The 25,047-nt window shown below is 45.3% G+C and overlaps 1 protein-coding gene across 1 annotated transcript in view; it reads right to left on the bottom strand.

The window, feature by feature from the left end:
* Window positions 1-694: 694 nt before the first annotated feature.
* The window catches only part of ptpn9a (protein tyrosine phosphatase non-receptor type 9a), a 49,135-nt gene continuing 24,782 nt past the window's right edge, over window positions 695-25,047 (bottom strand). Inside the window, exons 5-6 of the mRNA XM_084315530.1 lie at window positions 10,007-10,214; window positions 695-2,858 (exon numbers count right to left, since the gene is read on the bottom strand). Of these exons, the coding sequence (XP_084171656.1) occupies window positions 2,668-2,858; window positions 10,007-10,214 (399 nt within the window). The 3' untranslated portion in view covers window positions 695-2,667. The remainder of the gene's footprint in view (window positions 2,859-10,006; window positions 10,215-25,047) is intronic.

Raw genomic sequence — 25,047 nt, 5'->3', positions numbered from 1 at the left:
CAGCTAGACAGAGCGACGGTCGGCTCTAGTGTGGGGGGCCAGGCGATTGTCGTTGAGCGACAGACAATCGCATCGCCAGGCAACGTCGGTCGCCCGCCGTGTGCAGACCACTTAAGGGTAATCATAACCGAATTGCGTGGCACTCAAAGTGTTAACAACGAAGCATGTGCAGTACACAGTAAATGCTACACATATCATAAGCTAAACGGAACAAAAAAATTGCAAAGCCATGAATGTATATAATTGTCACTGATCGGCTCACAAGGGCAGCTCGATTTCTGTGGACTTGGCTTTTTTATGCACTTGGTGTAACGTGTAAGAAAATGCCATGGGTAAGTGAAAAGAACTAGTCGTATGGGTTTTTAATTGTCTGAGGTCAGGGATTTGACCCCAGTATGGAGTTGCCTGCTAAAAAACATTTGTGAAACTTTGATAGGGTCCCAGTGTAGCAGACCCTTTTTATGCTATCATGTTCATACTTTCATCACTTCTCACTTTGTTAATTATGTTGACTTGCAATAACTGGTAACTGGAGTCTGAGCACTAATTTCTCAATAATTAGATAAAAAATATTTTGAACATTATCGAGTCTTTCACAAAATCTGTTAATTGTAAAAAAAAAAAAAGAAAAAGTGTTGGTGGCCAAAAGCAAAACCAAAAAAAAAATCACAACCATTACAAACAAATACACATGTTGACATAAGTTGGTATTTAATACAGTATAGCTTGATTCAATTGTCATAATCATACTACTGGTTATATAACAGAACAAATATATAAAATTTATGTTGATAACTGTATAGCCTGAATAACTGAAAACGGAGCTGTTGAATAGAGTAGAAAAATAAAACGGGGTACATTTTGCGTCCCATCATTAAAAGTAACAATAATTCTCAAACCAGAGTGCATGAGGATGGCAGACTTAAAAAAAAAGGGAAAAAAAACTTCACTACAAGCAAATTCAATATGAATTCTGTAGCAAAGAAAATATTCTCACCCAACAATATAATGTAAAGTATCATACACAAACACTGAACAGCAAATCTTATACATGTACTGTAATGTAAGATATTGGGATCATATGAAAGCGTTGATTGAATATCCACAGGAATCTCAAGATCCACTTAAAGCAACACATTCACACAGAAAATACGGTTTGTGACTTAAGCGCATAAATAGTACTTTATTGGGTATTTACCACTTTGTGGCTTCTTATTCAGTATTCTACTATTCTGACATAATAAATTTCTCGTCTCACATACCGATTTGCCCCAATAAAGATTCATGCACACTTAAGTCAGAAAATGTCACTAAACATGTGTCCCATATTTATGAGTTACTAAACTTAACAGTCAAGTTAACCCCAGTATTACATGTAGACCTTTAATATTTTCTTGTGATTTAACATTGTTGCCATTGTATGTCATTTCAAAAAGTACATTGAGAATGGTAATTTACTAATTTCAAAGTACTTCCACAACACTATGTAACATTTTAATTAAAATCTATTGCACTACTCGGGTGAGGTCTTAAACTAGTGAGTTATATACACTGTAAAAAAAATTTAACATCTTAACAAGTCATTTAATCTTGTATTGAGACTGTTGCTCCTTTTCTGAAAGAATCCTTGACACTATTTAGTTTCTCACCCCATTGGCAAATTTCACTTGTTTCAAGAAAGCAAGATCTCAAGACTAAATACAAGATTAAATTTGTCTTTCTCAAGAGGGAGATTTTTTTGCAGTGTAGACGTATGCCTCAATGTGGCAAAATCTTTGCAATATCGACTGCTCAACAGGTGTGTGTGTGAGTGGTGCAGATTGGCGCAGCAGCACATGCCTATAATTACAGTGAAGCATAATTTTCACAGCTAGTGAGAAAAAGCTGTAGACACAGGTCACTGTGCTGCAAGCCAGGAAATTACAATTTTAAGACTGAGAGATTGATGGCTTGGGTTTTGGAAGGTGACGCCGGTCATAAAACTGAATTGAAACTGGAAGTGGGAGTGCACTCTTGATTAATGGTGTAAAAAGATTAATGGCGTAAGAGTGCACTTGGTCAGTGAAATTATTGTGGAAATTGAAAAATAAAAAAGGTGAATCTAAATCAACCTTTCGAAAGCTCAGACTGGTCATTTCAGATGTATTTCATGTGTGTGCACTCTTTGATTTCACCGTCTTGTCTTTCAGTCAAGTAGAGCGAGTAAGAAGATGTCATGCTACCTCAAGGTCCTTAAACTCTCATTGTTGCAAGAGGCAGGTTTTTATAATAAACAAAATGTATTTAATGAATGAACATCACATTCATCACATAATCCCACGTACCTGATCACAGAAAAAGCGGTTTGTCGGTCACAACAAAAATGACAAGCTAGCAGAGACACACTGAACAGAGACAGAGGACTTCACAAAGTTAGCAGACAGAAGAATGTTATCACATTGATGCATCTTAAATGTCAGTATTCCCAAACATCTCTCGTCACCGTCTCGTCTAGCCAGTTTCAAAGACCTCTTCAGTGAAGAAAAGAAAAAGGAAAAAAGTACTTCCCGTGCACACTGACTGGTCACGCCAGTGGGCTTGGGAGCGAGGAGGGGTTCATGGATTGGCTGTATATTTGCATAACACCCCAAGGTGCATGGGTTGGCTAGGAAGGCGAGGGGCAGAAGCTCATTGATTGGCTGAGAGCAGCCCCTGCTTCTGGGCATGCTCCAGAATGGCGTTATGGCAAAAGTAGTACTGGTCTGGAGTCTGGATGCTGAACGCCCGCTGCATTCTCATGCGCCGCACCGTCTGGCAGATGTTTAGAGTGCCCACGTCATGCAGCTGAGACAGACAGATGTCCAGAGCACAAAAGGTACCTGGGGGAACAGGGTTGGGATGGTTACTTAAAATAAATAATAAATCTGGTTAATCTATTACAGGTAACTGATTACCTGCTTAGAGCTGTAGTCGGTAACACAAGTCAAACTCCGTATTGTAATAAGATTACTTTAACACTATGATCGCCGGGAACAAGTTTACACGTCATTCCTAGCCATGCTCATTCTGCCGAAGATGCCGTAACTCGTCTTTGATGTCAATATTTCAAAAATCTGTCATCGAAATCATATTTCCTTTCCGGAGCCCTGAGACACAGTGCAAAGCTCCACTCAACTCTCTAGCGGTTCAAGAGCGTCATCTGGTGGCCGATCGGCAGATCGCCAGCCGGAAATTAACCTTTGAACCGGTAGTGTTCATCCATATGTGGTCCGGGCACTCGCTATCGTTAGAGAGACTCCGTATTGACGCAGTGAACATCGATCGGTGCAAATAACTCGAAAAAACAACATGATTTGGACGTATATACTATTATACAACCTGGAAATGAATCGGGCATTTCTCCATCCCATAATAGAAAAATCATCATCTGCCAGCGGCGCGAGGAAGCCACGGTAAGATTCAGCGTTATATTCTAACGTCTTCTATACTAACTGATCTGATGAACATATGACCCACTCTGGATGAATCATCGAACGCTGCCCACGGAATTATAAACGATCCCCCGCCCATCCGGTCATCATCAGATGATGCGTAGAAACTTCTAGAACCACGTCCAGTTGAAATTTTTTATCTCGCACAGATTCCTACCAAACTGTATTTGATCATCAATATAATGCATTTAGGGCTATAAATCACGTTCTGAAGAAAGCTGCAGAAAACGATAAAAACATACTTATACTTTAGACCATATTTTAGTATGAATATGTGAATGAAAAAGTTTAACGTTGCTACACCCTGAACAATACATATAGGACATTGAATGGGCCATAATAATGGCAATTTAGCAATAGAATTTAAAAAGTTATAGCCCTGCAAAGAAGAGGAACTTCTCCATAGACAAATAGAGCTGGCGAGGGATGGTAAATTATGAATTTAACCCATGGCGATTAAAGTGTTAATTACTTTTGCCTCAAAAAATTCAAGGGGGTTGGCTGCTGCCGAGTGACGCTGGCATAACAGTGACTGGGAGTGGCTGCTGAGCCACTGCACCACAGCACGATTATTAACCCTTTCACTGCCACACGACAGAAGGTTAACCCTTTACCATCACACAACCGACGGTCGCCTTCTGTCGTGTGGCAGTGAAAAGGTTAACCTTCTGTGTATTGTCGCAGTGAAAGGGTTAACTGTTTGGTAGTGCGGCAGTGAAAGGGTTAATAAACTGAACCCATTTTCTGGGTTTCACTGCTGAAAGTGAATCAACACAATCCGTTCTAATTCTAGAATCCATACAATCGGTTCTAAAATCAACACAATTGATTCTAGTTCAACACAAATCTGTGCACATTATCACTTCTAGTTTTTGGCACAGAGTCCAGGAAGATGGACTCTGTGCCAAAGCAATTCAATGTGTACATGTTCAATGATCTATTGGCTGTGGTCGGCCATCTTTACACTTTCTTTTGTAGATTTCTCTCCCCAATTTAGTGCCAATTCCAGTGGCGGCTCGCCACCGGGGGCGCTAGGGCGCCGACCCACCTGTTATATCAGAGAAGAAGAGAAAAAATTAGTTTTTTGTTTTATAGCCCTATAAATAATATAAACATGTTTAAAATGAATAATATTTACTCTTTAACACTTTGACTGCCGGGACCCGTCTTTAGACGTCTTTGCTGGCCATGCTAAAGTTGCCGGAGGACGCGTTACGTCGTCCTTATATCAATATTAAAAAAATCTGCGATCGGATTCATATGTCCCCTCCGCTGGCCTGAGATCCACCAGCAGGACCCACTGAGCTCTCTGGCGGTTCAGGAGCGCCATCTGGTGGCCTATCGGCGCAATCGCCAAACAGGATGTTGAATAGAGGTTGTCATGACGACCGTAGTACTTCCGGGCGCTCGCTATAGGTCATGGGACTCTGGCTCGTCACGCTACACGGTGATCGATTGGCAATAACTCGATAAACAACATGATTTGGACGTATATACCATTATACAAGCTGGAGATGGACCGGGTAAAAATATATCCCATAATGATAAGATTTCTACTCGACAGGGCGGCTAGGTGGTGTAGTGGGCAAGGCACTCGCCACCAGTGTGGAGACGCTAGGATTCGCGTGTTCGAATCCAGCTCTCCACATTGTTTTTCAGTTTGGCTGGTCGTCCGCAGTAATACACATTGGCCGTATTACGGGGAGGGAAAACTGAAGGGTGGGGATCGAACGTTGTGAACAAGCGACTCCTACAAGTCGGTTGGTGCGCCTGCGCAGTAGAATCAGGAAGTGTCGGGGGCAGCGTGAGCCTCCCACGCGTTACTCCTCGACACTGAGAGATCGAGCTGCGCAGGTGAAAAGATGCGACTGCTGTTACCTCAAGTACCGGAGGGGACTTGTGCTATGTATGACTTAGTCCACATTGCAGCCGGCTTGTGGGAGGCAAGAAACAGCGTTCGTGACAGGGGAGGGTTGAATTGGATGATACGAAATTGGGATGGGAGAAAATATGGAAAAATGGGAGAAAAAGTGGACCAAAAAAAAAGATTTCTACTCGACGATGATCGCCCAACGGCGCGCGGAGACTGGGGTGAGTTTCAGCGTGTAACGTTACCGTCTTCGATACTAACTGCTATTATCAACATTTGACCCACATTAGATGATTGGTATAACGCTGCCCACGGAATTATAAACGCCCCCTCGCCCATCCGGTCAACATCAGATGACGTGTAGTAACTTCTAGAAGTACGTCTAGTTGGAATTTTTTATATCGCGCTGATTGCCATCAAACTGTATTTCATCATCAATATAATGCATTTGGGGCTATATATCACGTTCTGGAGAAAGCTGCAGAAAGAGATGAAAACATACTTATACATTAGACCATACTTTACTATGAATATGTGAATGAAAAAGTTTAACGTTGCTACACAATGAACAATACATATAGGACTTTGAATGGGCCCTAATAATGGCAATGTAGCAATAGAATTTAAAAAGTTATAGCCCTGCAAAGAAGGGGACTTTCTCCATAGACAAATAGCGCTGGCAATCTATGGTATATCATGAATTTAACCTTAGGCAACCAAAGTGTTAAGTATGTTTGTGTTTCCAATGCACAATATAATATATAAAAATTAAAAATACTCGTTTTCCTGAACAGGAAGTGACTCACTTTTTTTTATTCTTATTTTTTTGTGTTTCTCGGCCCGGGCTAGACGCGATAGCGCTCTGAGTGCGCGTCACGGTTTGATCGCTGTATCCGTCGCAGCCAATCAGTGCGTAACGCGTTGTGCGTTGAAATATGACTGTTGGAATCCGGGCGCGATTTGAAGCGGTCTAGGCAGCAGCGTCAAGAATTTCTGTAGCCGCATTTCGCGGAGACGCTCTCTGATTGGCCGACGTCAGTTTTTTTTCCGTAGCAGAATTTCGCGGAGACGATCTCTGATTGGCCGAATCCAATTTCTAATGTTCCAATTCTAGCTTATTCCTAGGTTGGTGGTAGAGATAGTTGTGTTGTTGTGAGATGCAGCTGTTTGTCTTAGAGCGTGACTGCAAGTTCTTTAGACGGTTAAGCTTAGGCACTCTTTCAAAGTTGGTTAAGGTTAGAGTTTGTCTTAGAGCATGGCGATAGAACGCCAGGTAGTTTGCAGTCTGTTCGACGCGGAAATGGACAAAGAAATGAAGTACTTGTGTTGTGTGGTGCTAACTGCTAACAAGCTAACACTTGGCTAACAAGCTATATGGCGGATGCAGTCTGGACACAGTGGACAGTGGTCTGGAATACATCAACAGTGGATTATACACTTTATCAAGCCCTCCTGCCCTGGACGTTTCAACTAAACAGTGAGTCTCTCTCTCTCTCTCTCTCGCTATACACAGCTGTCTCCGCGAAATGCGGCTACGGAAAAAAGTATCGACTGTGCTTGCTGAGACGATAATAGGCTAGCGATTCAAAACGCGCTGCTGTGTTGTGAACTATAACATTAATTTAGCTGCTGCTGATGCATAATGAATGAATGGTGAGTTGTTTAAAATGACAACATACATGTGTTAATTATTTTATTTGATTGATCCGAGAGACAGAGAGAGAGAGATTGCTCCAGAGCATCTCAGAGCATTACATTTTCAACTCGACCTCCTAACGTGAACTGCGACCCACAAGGCACCAGCGGCACCAGCCGCTACTGGCCAATTCCCTGTGTGTGTTACTGTCCTCTGTCGGTCTGGGGAGGGTATAGACTACCACATGCCTCCTCCGATACATGTAGAGTCGCCAGCTGCTTTTCACAGAGGAGTTTCACTGGGAGAGCGCAGTGCTTCACGCCATCTCCCCCGGGTCCCTTCCCTGCTGAACAGCCAACCAGTAGGAGTTGCTAATGCAATGACCAGGACTAATACTTCAACAGCCTCCCACCCGTGAACACTGCCAATTGTGTTTGTTGGAACGTCTGACCAAGCCGGAGGTACCACTACCGGGGATGGAACTCAGGTCTCTGTGGTGGTAGGCGAGTGCTTTTACCGTCTTTACACTAGGAGTGTGCGAAGACGTCATTATCTGTATCCGTCTCTGTATATGTTCAACCAACAATTGTCCATCTGTATTCGGAAATGGTGTGGTTTATAGCCTACTGGAGGTTTTATTTAATTGATTTTTTTTTTAAGAGATAAACATTTATTATATTTATTTTATTGTACAATACAATATGGGAACAGATATAATAAAATTAACATTAGATTAAAGGAAGTCACGTTAAATACAGCAAATGTATTTTCTAACCTAATATTCATTGGAAATGCAATTGTGCCTTCAAAGTATCAAATAGATTTAATACATATAATTAATTATGAATATATATGTGTACCTCTTCATACTATATTTGTCATCTGTACTTGTGCTCCCTTTATTTTTTTTTACTTAATTTTTTTAGCGTTTATCGCTTTTCTGGCCAAGCATGACCGACAGAAACAGGTTGAAATGGGATGTAGAGCAGGGGAAGACATTCTGAGAAATGACGGCGGGTCCGGGAATCGAACTCGTGTCCCCCAGATCCGTGACGAGCACGGTTTTCCCCGACGCAGAAATAGCGCCGAGATATGCGGTGAGCTACGGGAGCTCCCCGCTCCCTTTATTCTTATCTCTCTTTATTATCTAACTAAACTAAGTTTTATGAACTGTCTGAAGTTGACAGACAGTTAACTGGGGGACATTGAACAATCAAACTGAAACAGTATTACATAACAGTAATAGTATACATTAACTTTTAGCCATTTTTTATATATATATACTTAAATAATTTATGCAGCATGTAGATGAATACGAGCCAAATAACCACCTTTAGTGCTATTTAACATCCCTTTTGTTATGAGTGTAGAACAGCAGGCCTTTGTGCACATGCACACCCACCTTCCCTCACCTGCTAAATCAGGGGTGTTCTTTTTAGACTAATAGGTTGCCCATAAGATTTTGATGTTCTGAAAACAAAATCAGTTTTATAGCGCCGAAAACGTTTAAGGATGATACTTAGAAACGTGGTAAACTAATCTTAAAAAAATGCTCACGTCTCGTCTACCAATTCAAATTGGCCCACGTTCCAAGATTGTTTCTAAAGTCTAATGAATTATTCATACATAAGGATAAATTGTCTAAACATGCCATTTGTGGGCTGTTTTCCATACATGAGGAAGGACGAGCGGATACGGCCCCCGTTCCAATGACGTAGTTGTCCATGTCAGATTGTTAAACTGACCACTATGTCCGCCTTCAAAAGATACTGAGTAATTTTTTTCTTCTTGATTTGGAGTAGTGGAAATATTTTTTATAATATTTGGAATGGTGTCTTTTCAATCAATCAATCAATCAGTCTGGGGAACAAAAGCATGACAACCCATGACAACTTATAACAACCCATAACATATCTATAAATCATATTCCTGGAATTGGCGTAAGTAAATGCTACTCTTGGTGCAGTAAGGGAGAGGAGAGGTGGGGAGCGCCCTGTGCGTCTTGGGTTGGTTCTGAAATAGGTCTCTATAGTTAATTTCACATGCATAACTCATGACGATTCAAGGACAAGCTTTCTCTAGACTTTAAAGATATGATTACTGATATTTCCGTGGGTCCAAACTAAGAAACGGGTAACAGGAAACTACAGGTAGTTTTGATGGCAGTCCTACAGGTAGTTTGACGGCGAACAGATGGTGCCTAGGTGGATTTGTGTCCATCTCAGTATCTGTGCTTTCCCCAATTCATATTTGGATTCATCCCTACTTTACAACCAATGAAGCGTGCAGAGCGTGTGTGTCTTTTGTTTTATTTTTACAGTAACTAATATAAACCGTTTTTTTCAAACCGTTTGATCAGCCAAACTGATCAAACTGCACAACGCCACCCTTCCAAAAATGTGTATTTGCGTCACACAGTTGATGCTGTGAAGCGTTAGTGAATTAAGGGCTACCTCTAATTTGCATGGTCGTGCCTATGATGTATACTGTACATCATTATGTGAGATATCAAGTGCAAAATAGTGAATCGGGCTTCAGTGTAGAAAATAACTGACAAAACATCATCAAACCATGTGCAGGGGTCTCAAACTCAATTTACCTGGGGGCCGCTGGAGGTAGAGTCTGGGTGAGGCTGGGCCGCATCAAATATTATATATGATTTTTTATTTTATTTTTTGTGCAAAATCAACTCTGCCTCTCTTTGTTAACTACAACAAGCAATGCCGTTTGTTATTTAAGATGAGGTCGGACTCGGCACCGACAGATTTGTGTTCATTGTGCTGCTTTTATAAAGCCTCAAATGACGGCTTACAATATTTCATGAAAGCAAAGTGTTTTGTTTGTCTAAGATTTAAAAAGGTTTAAACTTTACAGCACTGACAAAGTTGAACAAAGTGATGTACAAGTCCCACAAATTATAATTTTTTTTACTTTGTCAAGTAGGGGGCCGCAAAATATCATCCAGCGGGCCGCAATTGGGCCGCGAGTTTGAGACCCCTGATGTAGAGGATGCAACATTTGGGGTCTCACCTGTCCTTCCGATCCCGGCGCTGCAGTGGACCACCATGGAGGGTCCCAGTGGGTGTCCTGTCCACTGGACCCCCAACGCTTTCACCACCGTCCTCTGCTGCCTCTTCACTGCACCCAGGAAGTCGATGAGAGTGACGGCCGAGGTGGGAACGCCGTAGTCCGGCCAGCTGAGGTACTGGAAGTGACTCACTTGTCTCTGTTCGCAGGTCTGGACAGACGAGACAGGTTAGCTTGCAATACTGCCTATTAGGGATGTCTAGACGGTTTAAACTTGACAACATAAACATTCTAAATGGACCCAAGTTAATGCTGTTGCAGCGTTTGCTTATCCAACTATAAAGGAAAGAAATCTCTGTCCCATCTGCGGGCTCGTCTGTCTGTACTGTTTTTCCGCACATCTCGAGAACACGCGTGTGTGTTGCAGAGGACCCAGGGGAGTGCAGTGTCGAATTTGGTGCCATTTGATTTGACATATCTCGAACGGTTCATCCGATGGGCCTCACGCTCTGTGGATGTGTTGCTGTGGACCCAGGGGAGTCCAGTGTCAAATATATTTGGCATTGGGCCAGATGGTGGCGCTATAACAACAAACTTCACGTTTGGCGGGTGTATTGCTCAGCACCCAAGGGAGTGCAGTATCGACTGTGAAGCCAATTGGATGAGCGGTTGTTGAACGCTGCAAGCAGCCATACTACGGGTCTCCACAATGCTGCAAGCAGCACTTCCGGGGGCCAAGCAATCGGTGCAGTCCAGACCGGCATGAACATATTTACTACGGATTGATCCAGCTTTAAAAAGTGGATGTTCATAAAGTTAGAATTTCGGTTGTCTGCAGTACTTGTGTTTGGTGTGTGAATTTGTGTTAGCAAATTTGAACAAACGTGAGTGAAACGGAGCATCTATAAGTGAGAATGTTGGACATTATCTGTGGCCCATATACACAATAGGGATGAGTAACAATTAATCTAAACTCTGTTAGTTATTAACCCATTGAGGTGTATGAGCTCATGTGAGATTAGAATTGAGAGAACTGAACATTGGAACGATGTTGTCAAGTCACAATGGTTACTAGCCACTGAAAGCTATATAATTTTAAGATAGAATTCTGAGATAACATTCCACAAAACAAATGTACACCTGAACGTGATAATGGACCAACAGGTGTAGATATAGTCCTTTTTTCTGGCCACTCTAGATGTGGCCTCATTACATGAGGCCACTAGAGCCCCTTGTCCACTACAGGAACTTTCCCCAGGAACTAGGGACCTTTTGAGAAACCCACGCGGGGACCAGGGTCCAAGCAGTTCCGGGACATTATTTTACCCCTAAAGCATCCCTGCTCTGGGCGTGGGACTTTTCGGAAGTGCGTGGGAATTTTGGGAGTGGTGCTTGCGGCGCTGAACATTCTGAATGTTCCAGTACTCACATTTCATTTCAACTGGCATTTAAAAAAATCTGCAGCATAAACCATTTTCTTTTGTTAATTGAGCTATGCATTAAAAACATCCCCCCGCAGCAAATCATTTTAAATATTGTGCAGTCCTAAGTTTGTAGCTTAAATATTTAATGAGACATTTAATGTCCATTTCGCAATGTCATCTGCTTTCAACCAGGAAATGTGAAATGCGTATTATAAGCCGATAAATCTATTGATCTATGCACAAAAACAATATTTATTTCCAGCAAATCTCTTACATTACAACAATATTGTATGAACCGTGATTATGAAGATCTGATCAGAGAAAATTGTCGTTCCATGTTCTAGTGAGACGAAGTGCACGAGAACACTTCAAAGTGCTCACCGGTGTGAAACAGGGCTGCCTACTTTCCCCCTTCCTCTTCCTCCTGTGCATTGACTGGACCATGAGACAAACCACAACCAATAAGAAGACTGGCATCCAGTGGAGTCTAACAGAGCACCTCGAAGACCTGGACTTTGCGGATGACATTGCACTACTCTCACACAACCATCAACAGATGCAAGACAAAACCCTGCTGCTAGAAACAACTGCAGCTGGACTTGGGCTAAAGATAAATGGACCAAAAACTCAAGTAATCAGAGTCAATAATAAAAGCACAAACCCCATAACCATCGGGGGCCAGACACTGGAAGAGGTTGACAAATTCACATACTTGGGTAGTGTTATAGCTGTGGATGGCGGAACTGAGGAAGACTTAAGGACAAGAATAGGAAAAGCAAGAGCAACATTCAACATGTTAAACAAGATTTGGAAAACCCGAAACATCAAACTCAACACCAAGCTCAATCTTCAACTCCAACGTCAAATCCGTACTGCCATATGGCTCTGAAACCTGGAAAACCACCACTAACATCATCAATAAACTCATAAACTCAAATCAATCATTGAGACGTATCCTCAGGATATTCTGGCCAAACACAATAATAATAATAACTTTTATATAGCGCCTTTCATAAGACCCAAGGTCGCTTTACATAAGGGGGGGGGGGACGACGACAAATTAACAAACATAGTGGACAGACACAACATATACATATAAGGTGAGAAATTAGGGGTTAAAGGCCAGGTTGAAGAGGTGGGTTTTGAGCAGTTTTTTAAATGAGTCCAGAGTTGGGGCGGTGTGGAGTTCTGCAGGGAGGGAGTTCCAGAGGGTGGGAGCAGTGGGAATGCACCAAGCAAAAATCAGTGGAGGTCCAGCTGACCAGGAGAAAATGGAGCTGGATTGGGCACACACTTCGAAGACACAAAACCGCAATAACCAAACAGGCATTAACCTGGAACCCACAAGGCAAGCGAGGCAGAGGAAGACCCAAAAACACCTGGAGAAGAGACACTGAGCAGGAACTCAAGACGAGGGGACTGACGTGGAAACAGCTGGAGAGGATGGCTCAAGACAGACAGGGGTGGAAACTTCATCAATGGCCTATGTTCCGAAAGGAATAAAAGGCCTAAGTAAGTAAGTAATGTTCTAGTGAGGCACTGGAATGCCCAGAGACCGTTTTCCCACGTCAGCGGTCTACTTTGCCTAATCTTCACAGGTCTTTACACGTGGTGGAAACTGAATGGGCTGAAGGAACAAAAAGTTAACGTGAAATGTAGTTCCTGGGACTAAAAGGTTGGGGTAATTTCATTTGAAATGCAGCTTAATTAATCAATTATTACCTTACATCACCCAGCAATTAACCAACTAGTTGTTGAACCAGTCCCATCCTTGGTAAGCTAGCTTGGCACCGCTGCAGCAGCTGGTGGTGTACCCATTGAGATGTATAGTGTGTGCACTCAAGGGCCAAACTTTAGTTTGAGAAGTGGAGGGGACACAATTATTATGGGATGGGAAATATGTGCGTGTGATTGATTTTTTCCTGTGCATGTGAAGCTCAAATCATACCCACAGCAATTTCCATTTAACCATACTTTTTTTCATTAGCCAATAGCCATACTCCTCTCGGCATGTCATTGCACAAACGCACACATCACAGAAATAGTCTAGATTAACCCTTTCAGTGGTCACCTTCAAAACCAAATTTTCATCAATACTAAACAACATGGCCCCCCTAAGAACCACCAGGGTAAAAAGACATATCTCGTTTTATTAGCCCCCCCACTGAGTGCCGACGACGACAAATATCGTTTTATTAGCAATCTGAAATCATATTTAATCAACCGAGTCTCCCGTTGGTACACCAGCTCCTACAGGAGCTCAGAATGGAAAAAAGCGCCCCCTATCGTCTATCCCTGTGTAACTGCAGGTCAGTCGCTTAGACTGACCTGGGATCTGTAGAGGCGGAGCCAGCTGGTTCCTTGTGCTGGCAAGAAGTCTGATCAACATGGAAGTCATCGCAGGACGGGAATGAGCCTGGAATATATATTCACAGCAGCCAATACTCAATCAATAAGCGTGATCGATATTTGGAATGGCGATCAGGAATTGGAATGATCTTTTTGGAGAACATCTGATCTGAGGTAACTAAGGAATCTATTTTATCAGTCTTGGGATAATCAGAGTTGTATTCGCTGAGATCTCAGCGTTTGCCCTATGTGTGATGTGTCTGTGTGTGTGCGATCGCTGATGAGGAAATAAGAGAATCGATTTTTCAGCTTGCGTGCATATCGTGCGTACGTACACACATATACTATCGATAATCTAGCGTTTATTTGAAAACGATTTATAAATAGGCCGAAAAATTACAACGTTTGTGTATTCTAGAATATTCCAGTAAATGTCTTTTATCATGGAATCTTTATATTTTCCTTGAAAACGAGGGCTTTTCAAAATGCTATAAAACGAAAATGAACAGATAAAAAAAACAATTCGCTTCGACAATGTTGACTGCAAACGAGTCATTGATAAAGCGACGGGCAGATTAGACACAAATAATTTAAAACATAGATTAGGCGTTTTTAAGCTAACATTGAAGTGGATGGTGGCATTCAACGGGTAAATCAAGGTTAAGCAAGGGCTCCGTCACAAAACAGTCACATCTAGAGACCTCAAAACCTACTCTAGCGAGGCCTTTAACCTTGAACTGGAGAGTCTGGACTGGTCAGATGAACTCAATGGTACACTGGTTGAAGAAACCTGGCTTGGCTTCAAAACCAAATTTTCATCAATACTAAACAACATGGCCCCCCTAAGAACCACCAGGGTAAAAAATCGCGCTGAGCCATGGATGCACACTGAAATACTGACCGCTATGAAAGCCAGAGACAAAAAATGCTCGTTGTTTCGTAAAAGTCAGTCAAAGCTTGCCAAAAGCACGAGCAGGGAACTCCAAGACCACGTGACTGAACTCAAACTAGAAATGACGTAAACTCCATGATCAAAACTGCTAAAAAAAAATTTCATCAATGACAAAAAACCGAGGAAAACAAAAATAAACCACGTGAACTTTGGAAATTACTCAACAATCAACTAGGCTGCAGTAAAAAACTTAAAACCAGGTTCTCAAACATAAACATAAAGACGGACAACACGCTCATCACAGACAAACTGGATGTAGCCAATTACTTAAACACTTTATTCACAAACATAGCCACAACACTGGTAAACAAACTACCCTCCCACTCAGGGCAGTATGGGGTAGAACACATAGTAGCATACTACAAGAACCTAGGCGTCCACAAAGACGACTTCAAACTGGAAATGGTAACTACAGATGAGGTACTCAAAAAACTGAGCACCCTCCAACCGAACAAGGCCACTGGCCATGACAACATCCCCTCCAAATTCCTCAGAGACTCAGCAGCCGCCATCACCCCAGTCATCACACACATAATAAACCTCTCCATAAAACAGGGACACGTCCCCAAGGACTTCAAAATTGCGAGAGTAACACCCCTGCACAAAAAGGGCAGCAAACTAGACCCAGGCAACTACCGCCCTGTTTCTATCCTTACATCCATCTCGAAAGTCATGGAAAACATAGTATACGAACAGATCGAAAAGTACCTTGCGGAAAAAAATCTAATCTACGAATTCCAATCTGGCTTCAGAACATCCCACTCCACTGACACATGCCTTCTCTATTTGAACGACCACATCAAACAAGAGGTGGATGCGGGCAAATACTGCGGCATGGTCATGCTGGACCTACAAAAGGCCTTCGACACTGTCAATCACACCATTCTGATTGACAAGCTAAAAGCAATAGGTTTTGATAGTTTATCAGTGAGCTGGATACAATCCTACCTGGAGGGGAGAGAACAGATGGTGGAGGTAAACGGTACCCTACCCCCCCCCCCCTCACAGTGAGCTGTGGTGTTCCACAAGGAAGCATACTAGGACCGCTACTATTCCTAATTTATGCAAATGACATGTCGTCAGCTTATGACTGCAACTTGTTCCTGTTTGCGGACGACTCAGCCCTGCTGGTCTCTGACAAGAACAAGTTACAGGTTGAAAAAGCCCTCAGCTCGGAACTAGGCAAAATCTGCATATGGCTCGCCGACAACAAACTATCATTATACAACGGCATGCAAATTTCTCGATTCTGATTGGCCATTCACACGTCTTTATTGGGAACAATCCACGGTCCTGGGCTCAGGACCCGCCCACAACCAAATCACATAACCCTCCCCGGCTCACTCCGGGAGAAAACAGGATCGCGCGGACAACAAATGGTTATGTTGAAAGCACCATAACGACTAAATATGAAGCGATTCTGTCAAGGGGAATGTGTTAGTATTTTAAACAATGTTGGATGATGTAATTGATGGGTCTTGACTCAATCTAGAACAAAAGAAAAATCGCGGATTGATTGATAGATTAATTGATTGATTTAAATTTCTTCCTTCCTACTTTCCGACTGCAGCGTTCTCTCTCACACTGTCCGACGCTGGCGTACCCACAAACACACACATACACACACACACACACACACACACACACACACACATACACACACACACGCACACACACACTGTGACACACACACACACACACACACACACACACACACACACTCCTGTCTGCAACAGCGGGGGAGTCAGACTGAGAGAGAAGCAGCGCTGTTTTAAGTGAGCATGGTCTATTGAATTGATTGATTGGTTGATTGCTAATTTTATTACTGTACCCCTGGTTTCCAACTGGTTAAGTTTAGGCTAAAAGAAATAAATAAAAAAATAGGGCGAAGAAAACGTTTTTTTCCTATAGGGCAAAGAAAACGTTTTAATAAATTTTCAATCAATCATTCCAATAATACACAGTTGGATGTGTTAGTTGGTTGGATGCACTTCAAGCTGCTTCCACATGAGGCAACTTCTCTCAATCATTCCAATAATACACAGTTGGATGTGTTAGTTTGGTTGGATGCACTTCAAGCTGCTTCCACATGGAGTTGTGGGAACTACTTTTTCTGGCGGATGGTTTTTTCAATAAATCTTCGATTAATGTGTGTTTATTGTATAGAAATAAGGTTGGATGAATCTGGCAGTTGTATAAAAGCTTTACACCACGTGCAGTCGTGATTTGTGACCAATAAACCATGCCTAGGGGGGTCTAACGACCCTCGGCTGCGCCTCGGGCCTAACAACCACCCCTAGGCATGGTTTATTGGTCACAAACCACTCCTGCGTGTGATGTAATGCTTAATTACACATGGGCAAAACAGAGTCCATACTCTTCGGTTCAAATAACAAACTCAGCAAGACCGACGGTTTCTCGGTTACAGTGGGTGACAATATTGTCACAAGGAAAGATGAAATTACCTACCTAGGTTCCATCCTAGAGGCTAATCTTTCCTGTGACAAAATGGCATCCAATGTAATAAAAAAAGTCAACCAACGAACTCGATTCTTGTACCGGATCTCCTCTCTGGTAAACAAGAATACCCTGAAGACTCTGGCAGGAGCACTCATTCAGGGGTACTACGACTATGCTTGCACCTCATGATACCAAAGCACCTCAAAGGCACTAAAAAACAAATTACAAACATCTCAAAACAAGCTAGTCAGACTACTGCTTGACCCGACTCCTAGAACCCACCTCACCCGGGCCCACTTTGACAACCTAGGATGGCTTAGAGTAGACGACAGAGTACAGCAACTTGCAATGGGCCTGGTCTACAAGATACACTACGCGACCAAGGTACCCATGTACATGTCAAAATACTTCCCAAAGGTCAGTGAATACCACGATCACAACACCAGAGGGAGCTCCACAAATCATGTTAAACCCAGATTCGGCTCAAACAAGGGACTAAACATGTTTCGCAATTATGCCACATCAATGTGGAACGCCCTACCCAAAGCTGTAAAGGAATGTGAATCACTACCCACCTTCAAAAACACTCTCAAAGAACACCTACGGGAGACTGCAATTCGAAACTGGCCCCTACAAATGTCTTAACCCAGTTGTACAGTAAATTACCAATACCAAGTATGGCTTTGTCAGTATTCCAATGTACAGTGTACAGTGTCGTCCCCCCCCTACCCCCCCCCCCCTCCAATGTACAGCCCCCACCCACCAACCCCACCCACCCTCCTCCAATGTACAGTTTCTACGTCAAATGTATATACACTCTTTTTCTGGACACTTTTTTATCACAAACTACTGTATTTGCAAATCTGATATGTCATAAATGTATAGATGTAGCAGTACTGTCTATCTGTATGTCATATATGTTATGATGAATTGAAAATGGGGACCCTGATGTAAACAAGACAAAAGTCTTTCTCTGGTCTGCATCCCCTTAACAATTGTATGTATTGAGCTGTACTGTACCTGTAACTGAGGGGTACAATTCCCTGACTGTATTGATAAGTATGGTATCATTAAACCACTACCGCTTTATGTACTTTAATTACTGGCCATACAGTACATGATATCTAAATATAATGAACACTTCCCACAATGAACCGGTTCTATACAAAGTTGTCTTTAAGTATTTATTGCAGCAAAAGGTACATAATACTTCTCGATTATACTTTGAATGCACTTGTAAGGCAAAGGAATGTGCGTAGGCAAATCAACAATGAATGTCCATTCTCTGGTTACGCAGGAGGTAATTATACAACCTGAATCTTAGGGAATTATATCTATGGTACACTAGTAATATATAGCGGGAGATACTGGAAGGGTCCCCCTGGTTGTAAGCCAGCAGGGGTAGAAGATCTGTCGGTAGTAGAGAGTCTGGTCAACGATGACTAAGGAGACTCCAAGTACAGGAGACGGTGCAATAGCCTCTTGATCCACAGACGAATACAGCTGTTCTCCGTAGACTGTAGCTCCACAGTGAAGAAAGCTAGCCGGCCTCAGGCTCTCTGAGGCGCCGACTCGACTTGGCTCCTCGCGGGGTAAATCCAACACGTGCAGGCGTCGGCGATTCTCCGCTCCATAAATCACAGGACCAAAGCAAATATATTCCAGCCGCAAAGGGCTATGTAGTCGTCGGGTAGATTAATCCAGTGTACATGTCCACACGGTTCTCGTCTAGGTCTCCTCGGGTGAAAGCGCCATGAAAGCAGCCCAGCCTGGATAAGAACTCTAGCTAATACGAGGAAGCGTTGGGGATGCTGGTCACTGTAGAACTTTAGCCGCACGATACACTATACACAAATAGACTATTAATGACTTAATAGAAATATGTCGCACTCGACGGTATAGCGCCAAACTCTGACAATTCAGTTATTAATTCGCACGCGGTCTCAATGCTCTATTCTGGGGCCAAACAGGCCATACTTCACCGCACGGAGTATCGTGGGTGAGGCTTCAACTTATTGGGTAACTCTTAGACTAAGTGCTTCTGTATTCACCTGCGCTGTATTTATACGCACAGTGAACAAACTAGTGCCAACGACATTTCTGTCTCGTATCCCTGGGCAAGGCCGGGCATGCACAGACATGTCTTGACGGTGACTTTGAACCTGACTCCGGAGGCGCGGCTCTGGCGCCGGTGGACCGCTGTCCAATAGGAGAATGAAATATTATGATCTGGGCTAAAGGGATATTCCGTGTATATGTACAAGGAATATACAAGGGATATCAAACGATATACAAATACTATGCAATATATATCAATAAATAAATATATATATTCGGTTTAATCTGATCCTTTGTAACAGCCGCCCCCTAATTAGTCCCACCTAATTAGCTAAGCAGAGACAGATTAACCGCACTGTCCACTACTCAATGTCTGTCGTGAGGGGTCGGTCAGTTCACAAAGTCATGGGGTCATGGTCGTCATCGATAGTATCGGGGAGCCTTGGCAGTTCTATTAGCCTCGCCACGGGTCGGGTGTAGATCCGCCCTTGGACGAGCACTTCGGCTGCTCGGACCTTTCCGTCGGCACCGGTGATCACTTTGCTTACGCGGCCAGCCGGCCACATAGCTCGGGGTAGTGACTGGTCGATAATCATGACGACTGTTCCTTCTGTCAAATTGTCTCTCTCTTTCACCCATTTCTGGCGGGTCTGTAGAGACGGTAGATAGTGGAGTAGGAAGCTGTTCCAAAACTTGTCAGCCAATACTTGACTGTACCTCCACATTCTTCGGCCGTTCGCTTCTTCAGGCCTGTACATTGTCTGTGGTAGCGCGGGGTCCAGCCGCCCCATCAAGAGTGTGTTGGGGGTGACTGGGTCGACATCTGCTACACCACTTGAGACGTAACCGAGGGGCTTTGAGTTCAATACTCCCTCGATCTCCGTGAGGACTGTCATTAGGACTTCTTCCGCCACGGTCTGGACCCCAAGCACGGCGTACAGGGCTGTCTTTATTGAACGTACTTCTCGTTCCCAAGTTCCACCGAAGTGAGGTGCGTTCGGGGGATTAAACTGGAATTCAATCTGGGATGGAGCGAGGTGGGTCTTAAGTTCTGGGCCCATAGCTTGGAAGCTCTCTCTCAGCTCTCTTTCTCCGCCTTTGAAGTTTGTCCCGTGATCAGACAATAATATAGACGGTTTGCCTTTCCGCGATGTGAATCTTCGGAAGGCCATAAGGAATGAGTCTGTGCTCATGGTTGGAAGGAGTTCTATATGCATCGCTCGGGTGGTCATGCATTTGAATACAATACCCCACCGCTTCTCGGTTCCTCTTCCTTTCTTTATATACAGCGGGCCGAAACAGTCCATACCGGTGGAGTGAAAAGGCTTGTCGCCGAGTCGGAGGCGACAGGGAGGTAGGTCAGCCATCCGGGGTATACTGGGCTGCGCTCGCCACTTACGACAGTAACCAACGAACGATTTTGCCTCTCTCTGCCCCGGCGTGATGCACATCCTCGTCGTATTTCTTTATGATCAGCTCTGTGACCTTGTGTCGGCTGTTTAAGACTATCGGGTACTTGACGTCATCCGGTAAGTCTGGAGCTCTCCGCAGACGACCACCCACTCTGATGAGACCATGGGCGTCGCTCTCGGGGGCTAGGTGGAGCAGTCTGCTGTCTGATGGGACGGGCTTTGCTCCCTGTAGACAGTCTAGCTCATCGGGGAACGAGTCTCTCTGGGCTCGTTGTAGTAGAAGAAGTTCTGCTTCTTCGTAGTCAGCTGCAGTAATGTCAGTAGTGAGCTGAACCTCCGGGTGGTGCCACAGGAATGTCTTTAGCTGCGCACTCTCTAGGGTGAGGCAATCGTCTATGTCGGGGTCTGTGGAGACGAGTGTGTTCAATCCACAGAACATAGATTTCTTGTTTTCGGCCTCCTCTTTACTCGCTTCCCGTGGGGTGGGTGTAGGCCACTCTTCTTCCGGGAGCTTGAGGAACTCTGGCCCGTCACTGTATAGGTTGTGACGGGTGAGGTCATCCAGGGACATTCCCCGGGTGATGACGTCAGCTGGGTTGTGTTTTGTGTCCACATACCTCCAGCTTGCTACTTCTGTTAAATCTTGAATCTCTGTGACTCTGACTCCCACGAAGACCTTGTATCTGCACGAATCAGACCGGATCCATGTGAGTACTGTCGTGGAGTCTGACCACAAGATTGTTCTTTGCACCGGAATGGTGAGTTCACGTTGGATTAACGTGGCGAGTTGCGCCCCTGCTAGGGCTGCGCAGAGCTCTAGACGCGGGATAGATTGTTGCTTTCGTGGGGCTATTCTTGAGCGAGCCAGGATGAAAGCAGTATGTATTTCTCCTCCCTCCTCTCGGGCACGCAAGTAGGCCACCGAACCGTAGGCTACTTCGGAGGCGTCGCTGAAGACGTGCAGGTCCATCTGGCACGTCTCCGGCCTCACTGTGGGTGGGAAGTAGCTGCGGCGTATGTTGACACCTGGGAGTGAGCTGAGTTCCGTCTCCCACTCTCTCCATGTGGATGCAAGGTGTTCGGGTATGGGGTCGTCCCAGCCCTGGTCCTTGTCCCATAACGCTCTTACAATCATCTTTGCCCTGGTGGTGTAAGGTAGAATACATCCCAACGGGTCATATTGTCTGGCGAGTGTTCTGTATACACTCAGTCTGGTGGTCGGTAGTGCAGTCGACCTTCCCTGCTCCTTGGTCAGGGGTGTGTTTATAATGGAGCGAGTCTGTTTTGAAGCGCCAGACTAGTCCTAATGTCATTTCTTGGGCTTCTCCTGGGATGGTCGCCATCCAGGTCTCGCTGCTTGCTGCCTTGTCCTCGGGGGAGAGGCTGCGCAATACTTGCGGGTCGCTGCTGGCCCACTGCCTGAGATCAAAGCCGCCTTTGATCAGGGAGGCGCGGAGCTTGAGTAGAAGGGCCTCGGCTTCTTCTGGCGTCGAGACGCTTTGCAGACAGTTGTCCACGTAGAAACTATTTTCTACACTTTGTCGGACCTCTTCATCAGCTGCTGGGTCCTCTGCGACGTGTTTTTGCAGTGCAAACGTAGCACAGCATGGGCTGCATGTGGTTCCGAAAGGGAGGACTTCCCATTGATAGATGGCTGGTTGCTCATCCCCGATCCTCTCTCTCCATAGGAACCGCAGCAGGGGCTTGTCCTCCTCCACTAGTCTCACCTGCAGGAACATCCCTTTGATGTCGCCGCTGATGGCCACCTTGTCCTGGCGGAAACGTAGTAACACGCCTAGTAGAGAGGGGCCGAGTGTTGGGCCGGGCAAGAGCTCTTTATTCAGATTTTGTGATCCGATCTGGTAGCTGCAGTTGAACACAATACGATCCTTGCCGTTGTGGTGGACTTTGTGGTGCGGCACGTACCATGATTCGGTCGTCTGATCGGCCTCTTTAATGTCAATTTTCTTTATGTGTCCCGCTGTGATTAGCTTGTTAATATCAGCGCGGTACACAGTCTCCTGAGCGGGGTCTCTGGCTAGGCGCCGCTCTGTGTTCAATAGATACCGCTCCGTCGCTTCTTTTGGGGCGTGGAAGGTAGGCATACCCTCTCGCCTCAGGAGTGGAGTTGCGTATCTCATCACTCCGTTGACTTTGACTCTCTTTGTCCCTTGCTCGAGGAGGGCTATAGTGTAAATGTCTTCCTTGGAACGAATGTCTTTCTTTTCGTTCTTAAAGGGCATTGTCTCTAGTGTCCATAGCCTCTCGACATGCTGTAGGAGGGTGGTGTCTTCTTCTGTCACTCTGGAGTGGAGGCAGCTAGTGGCTGCTGTTCGGTTAAGAGACTTAGCGAGGGGGCCTTGTAATGTCCATCCTAGGCGGGTCTCGACTGCTGCAGGACAGCCTCTGGGCCCTGTGTGGACCCGGTCTATCGGGACTATGAGGTCTGCATGGTCGGAGCCTATCAGCAGGGTCGGGGTGGCACCGTCTATTAGCGGGATAGGTAGTTGACGCAGGTGCACATATTTATCCATCAGCTTGGCGATGGGGTAGGTGTACTGCGACAGGCCTATTTCTTGGCTGGTGAAAGCATTAGTAATCCTATACCGTCTCTCTGGCTGCCCGCTTGCTGCGATAGTGAAGGAGACATTCTCGCCCTTTATCGTCTTTAGATCTCTTCTTATTGTCCGAATCGTCATCTGGTTTTCGCTCCCCCAGCTGGGCCGCAGCGGACGCGAGGAGAAGGGTCTTCTCTGACCCGTCGTCAAGGACGGCGTAAGTGTCCATGACCTTGTCTTGGTAACTCAGTGTTACGCGGACCACCTTTAAGAGCACCCGGGCGCCCCCGCTGCTGGCGGGGTCAATGTACATAACACTTGCCTTTGTGCTGCTTGAGGGTGCAGGCTTTCTTCTGTTACTGTCGTGTAGGACATCTAGGTGGGCTCCGTCACACCGACTACACCTCTTCTTTAAGCGGCAATCGGCTGCCATGTGACTGCGCGCACATCGGTAACAGCGTCGGTTGGACTTTATCCATTGACTCACCTCGTCGGCGGTCATCTTCTTGAACGTGTCACATTGTGACAACCAGTGTTCCTTTTCGCAGTACGGGCACACCATCTTCCACTTCTCTTTCATCGAGGGGGTACTGTGGTTCTTGCTGCTCGGTACTGATTCTGATTGGTGCATGACGGTCACCAATCTTCGGCCATCGTTTGCTCTCCTAGGTCCCTCTCTGGAGCTTGGGGTGCTCCGCATGAACGTATCCAACCGTAGGCTGTTGACTTCTCTCGCCAGGAAGTCGGCTAGGTCTAGGAGGGATGGCTCGGGACCGTTAGGATCACGGTGGTCTCTTTGCCGCCTGAAGCGCTCTTGTCGGGCGGGCGGAAGCTTCTCTAAAATCCTCTCGACATTAGAGTTTGCGTACAGTTCGTGCATACCCTTTTCTCTTTGCGCCCCCAGCATCCCTACCAGGGATTGTACCTTGATAGACAGGTCATCTAGTGAGCGATTGTCTGTGGCTGGGGGTAGGCGGTCAATATGCCTTATCTCTTGTATTACGTAGTCCCATATGCGTCCATATCTTTGGTCGAGTGCTGCTAGAGCCGCTGTGTATGGGGTAGTAGAGGTGGCATAGGCCAGCGCTATATTGTGCGCTCGGGGCACCTTGAGGTGCTTCAGTAGGATAGCATACTTGTACGGTTTATCAGCTACATCGGACATCATTGTCTCTAAGCACATTCGTAGCTCCGTGTACTGTGCTCTGTTCTCGTGGGTGAAGTCCGGAAACGTCGGTGTGCCAATGTATGATGCTATGGATGGCTGGCACATCGGTGAGTGTTGGAAGAGAGGCCTCCTAGGCGAGTCTCCTCTTACGCCTCTTGGTGGGCTGGTACCTGCTGGGTACCATGGCCCGCGTATCCAGGTGCTATTCCTCGGGGCTGGTCGTGTGTCAAGCTCACCCGTGAATTGAGTCGGGGGTCTGTAGCGCAGAGCCGCGGGGGTAGAGCCTGGGCTGTACTGGACCTCCTGGTCCTGTGGAGTACTGTGCTGCTGTCGGGCTTGACTCTCCTCTCCCTCTTCTTCTTCCTCTGGCAGGTCCTCTAGATCCTGTAGTCGTCTATTTAGCCTCTCCGCGGTGTAGACCGTTTCTTCCTTGTAGCTGGGTCTCGCGTGGACCGGTCGGGGAAGGAGTTCGGAGGGGGGTATAGGCTCTCTGGTGGTCGGGCTCAGGGTCGCTTGATCGGGTAGGGGAGGGTGCCCTTGACCCTTGTCTTGACGAGGCCCTGGAACCCCATGCGGAGGGAGGGGGTGTTGCCCTGGTGATCAGCTGCTCCATTATCTGCGCTTGTAATCGGTCGCGCTCGGCTTCGCGCTTGGTGAGAGCGA

This window comes from Notolepis coatsorum, assembly GCF_963971535.1.
Source record: "Notolepis coatsorum genome assembly, chromosome: 6".
Classification (NCBI taxonomy): domain Eukaryota; kingdom Metazoa; phylum Chordata; class Actinopteri; order Aulopiformes; family Paralepididae; genus Notolepis; species Notolepis coatsorum.
The sequence above is the reverse complement of the archived record's forward strand: the minus strand, read 5'-3'. Positions and strand labels throughout refer to the sequence as shown.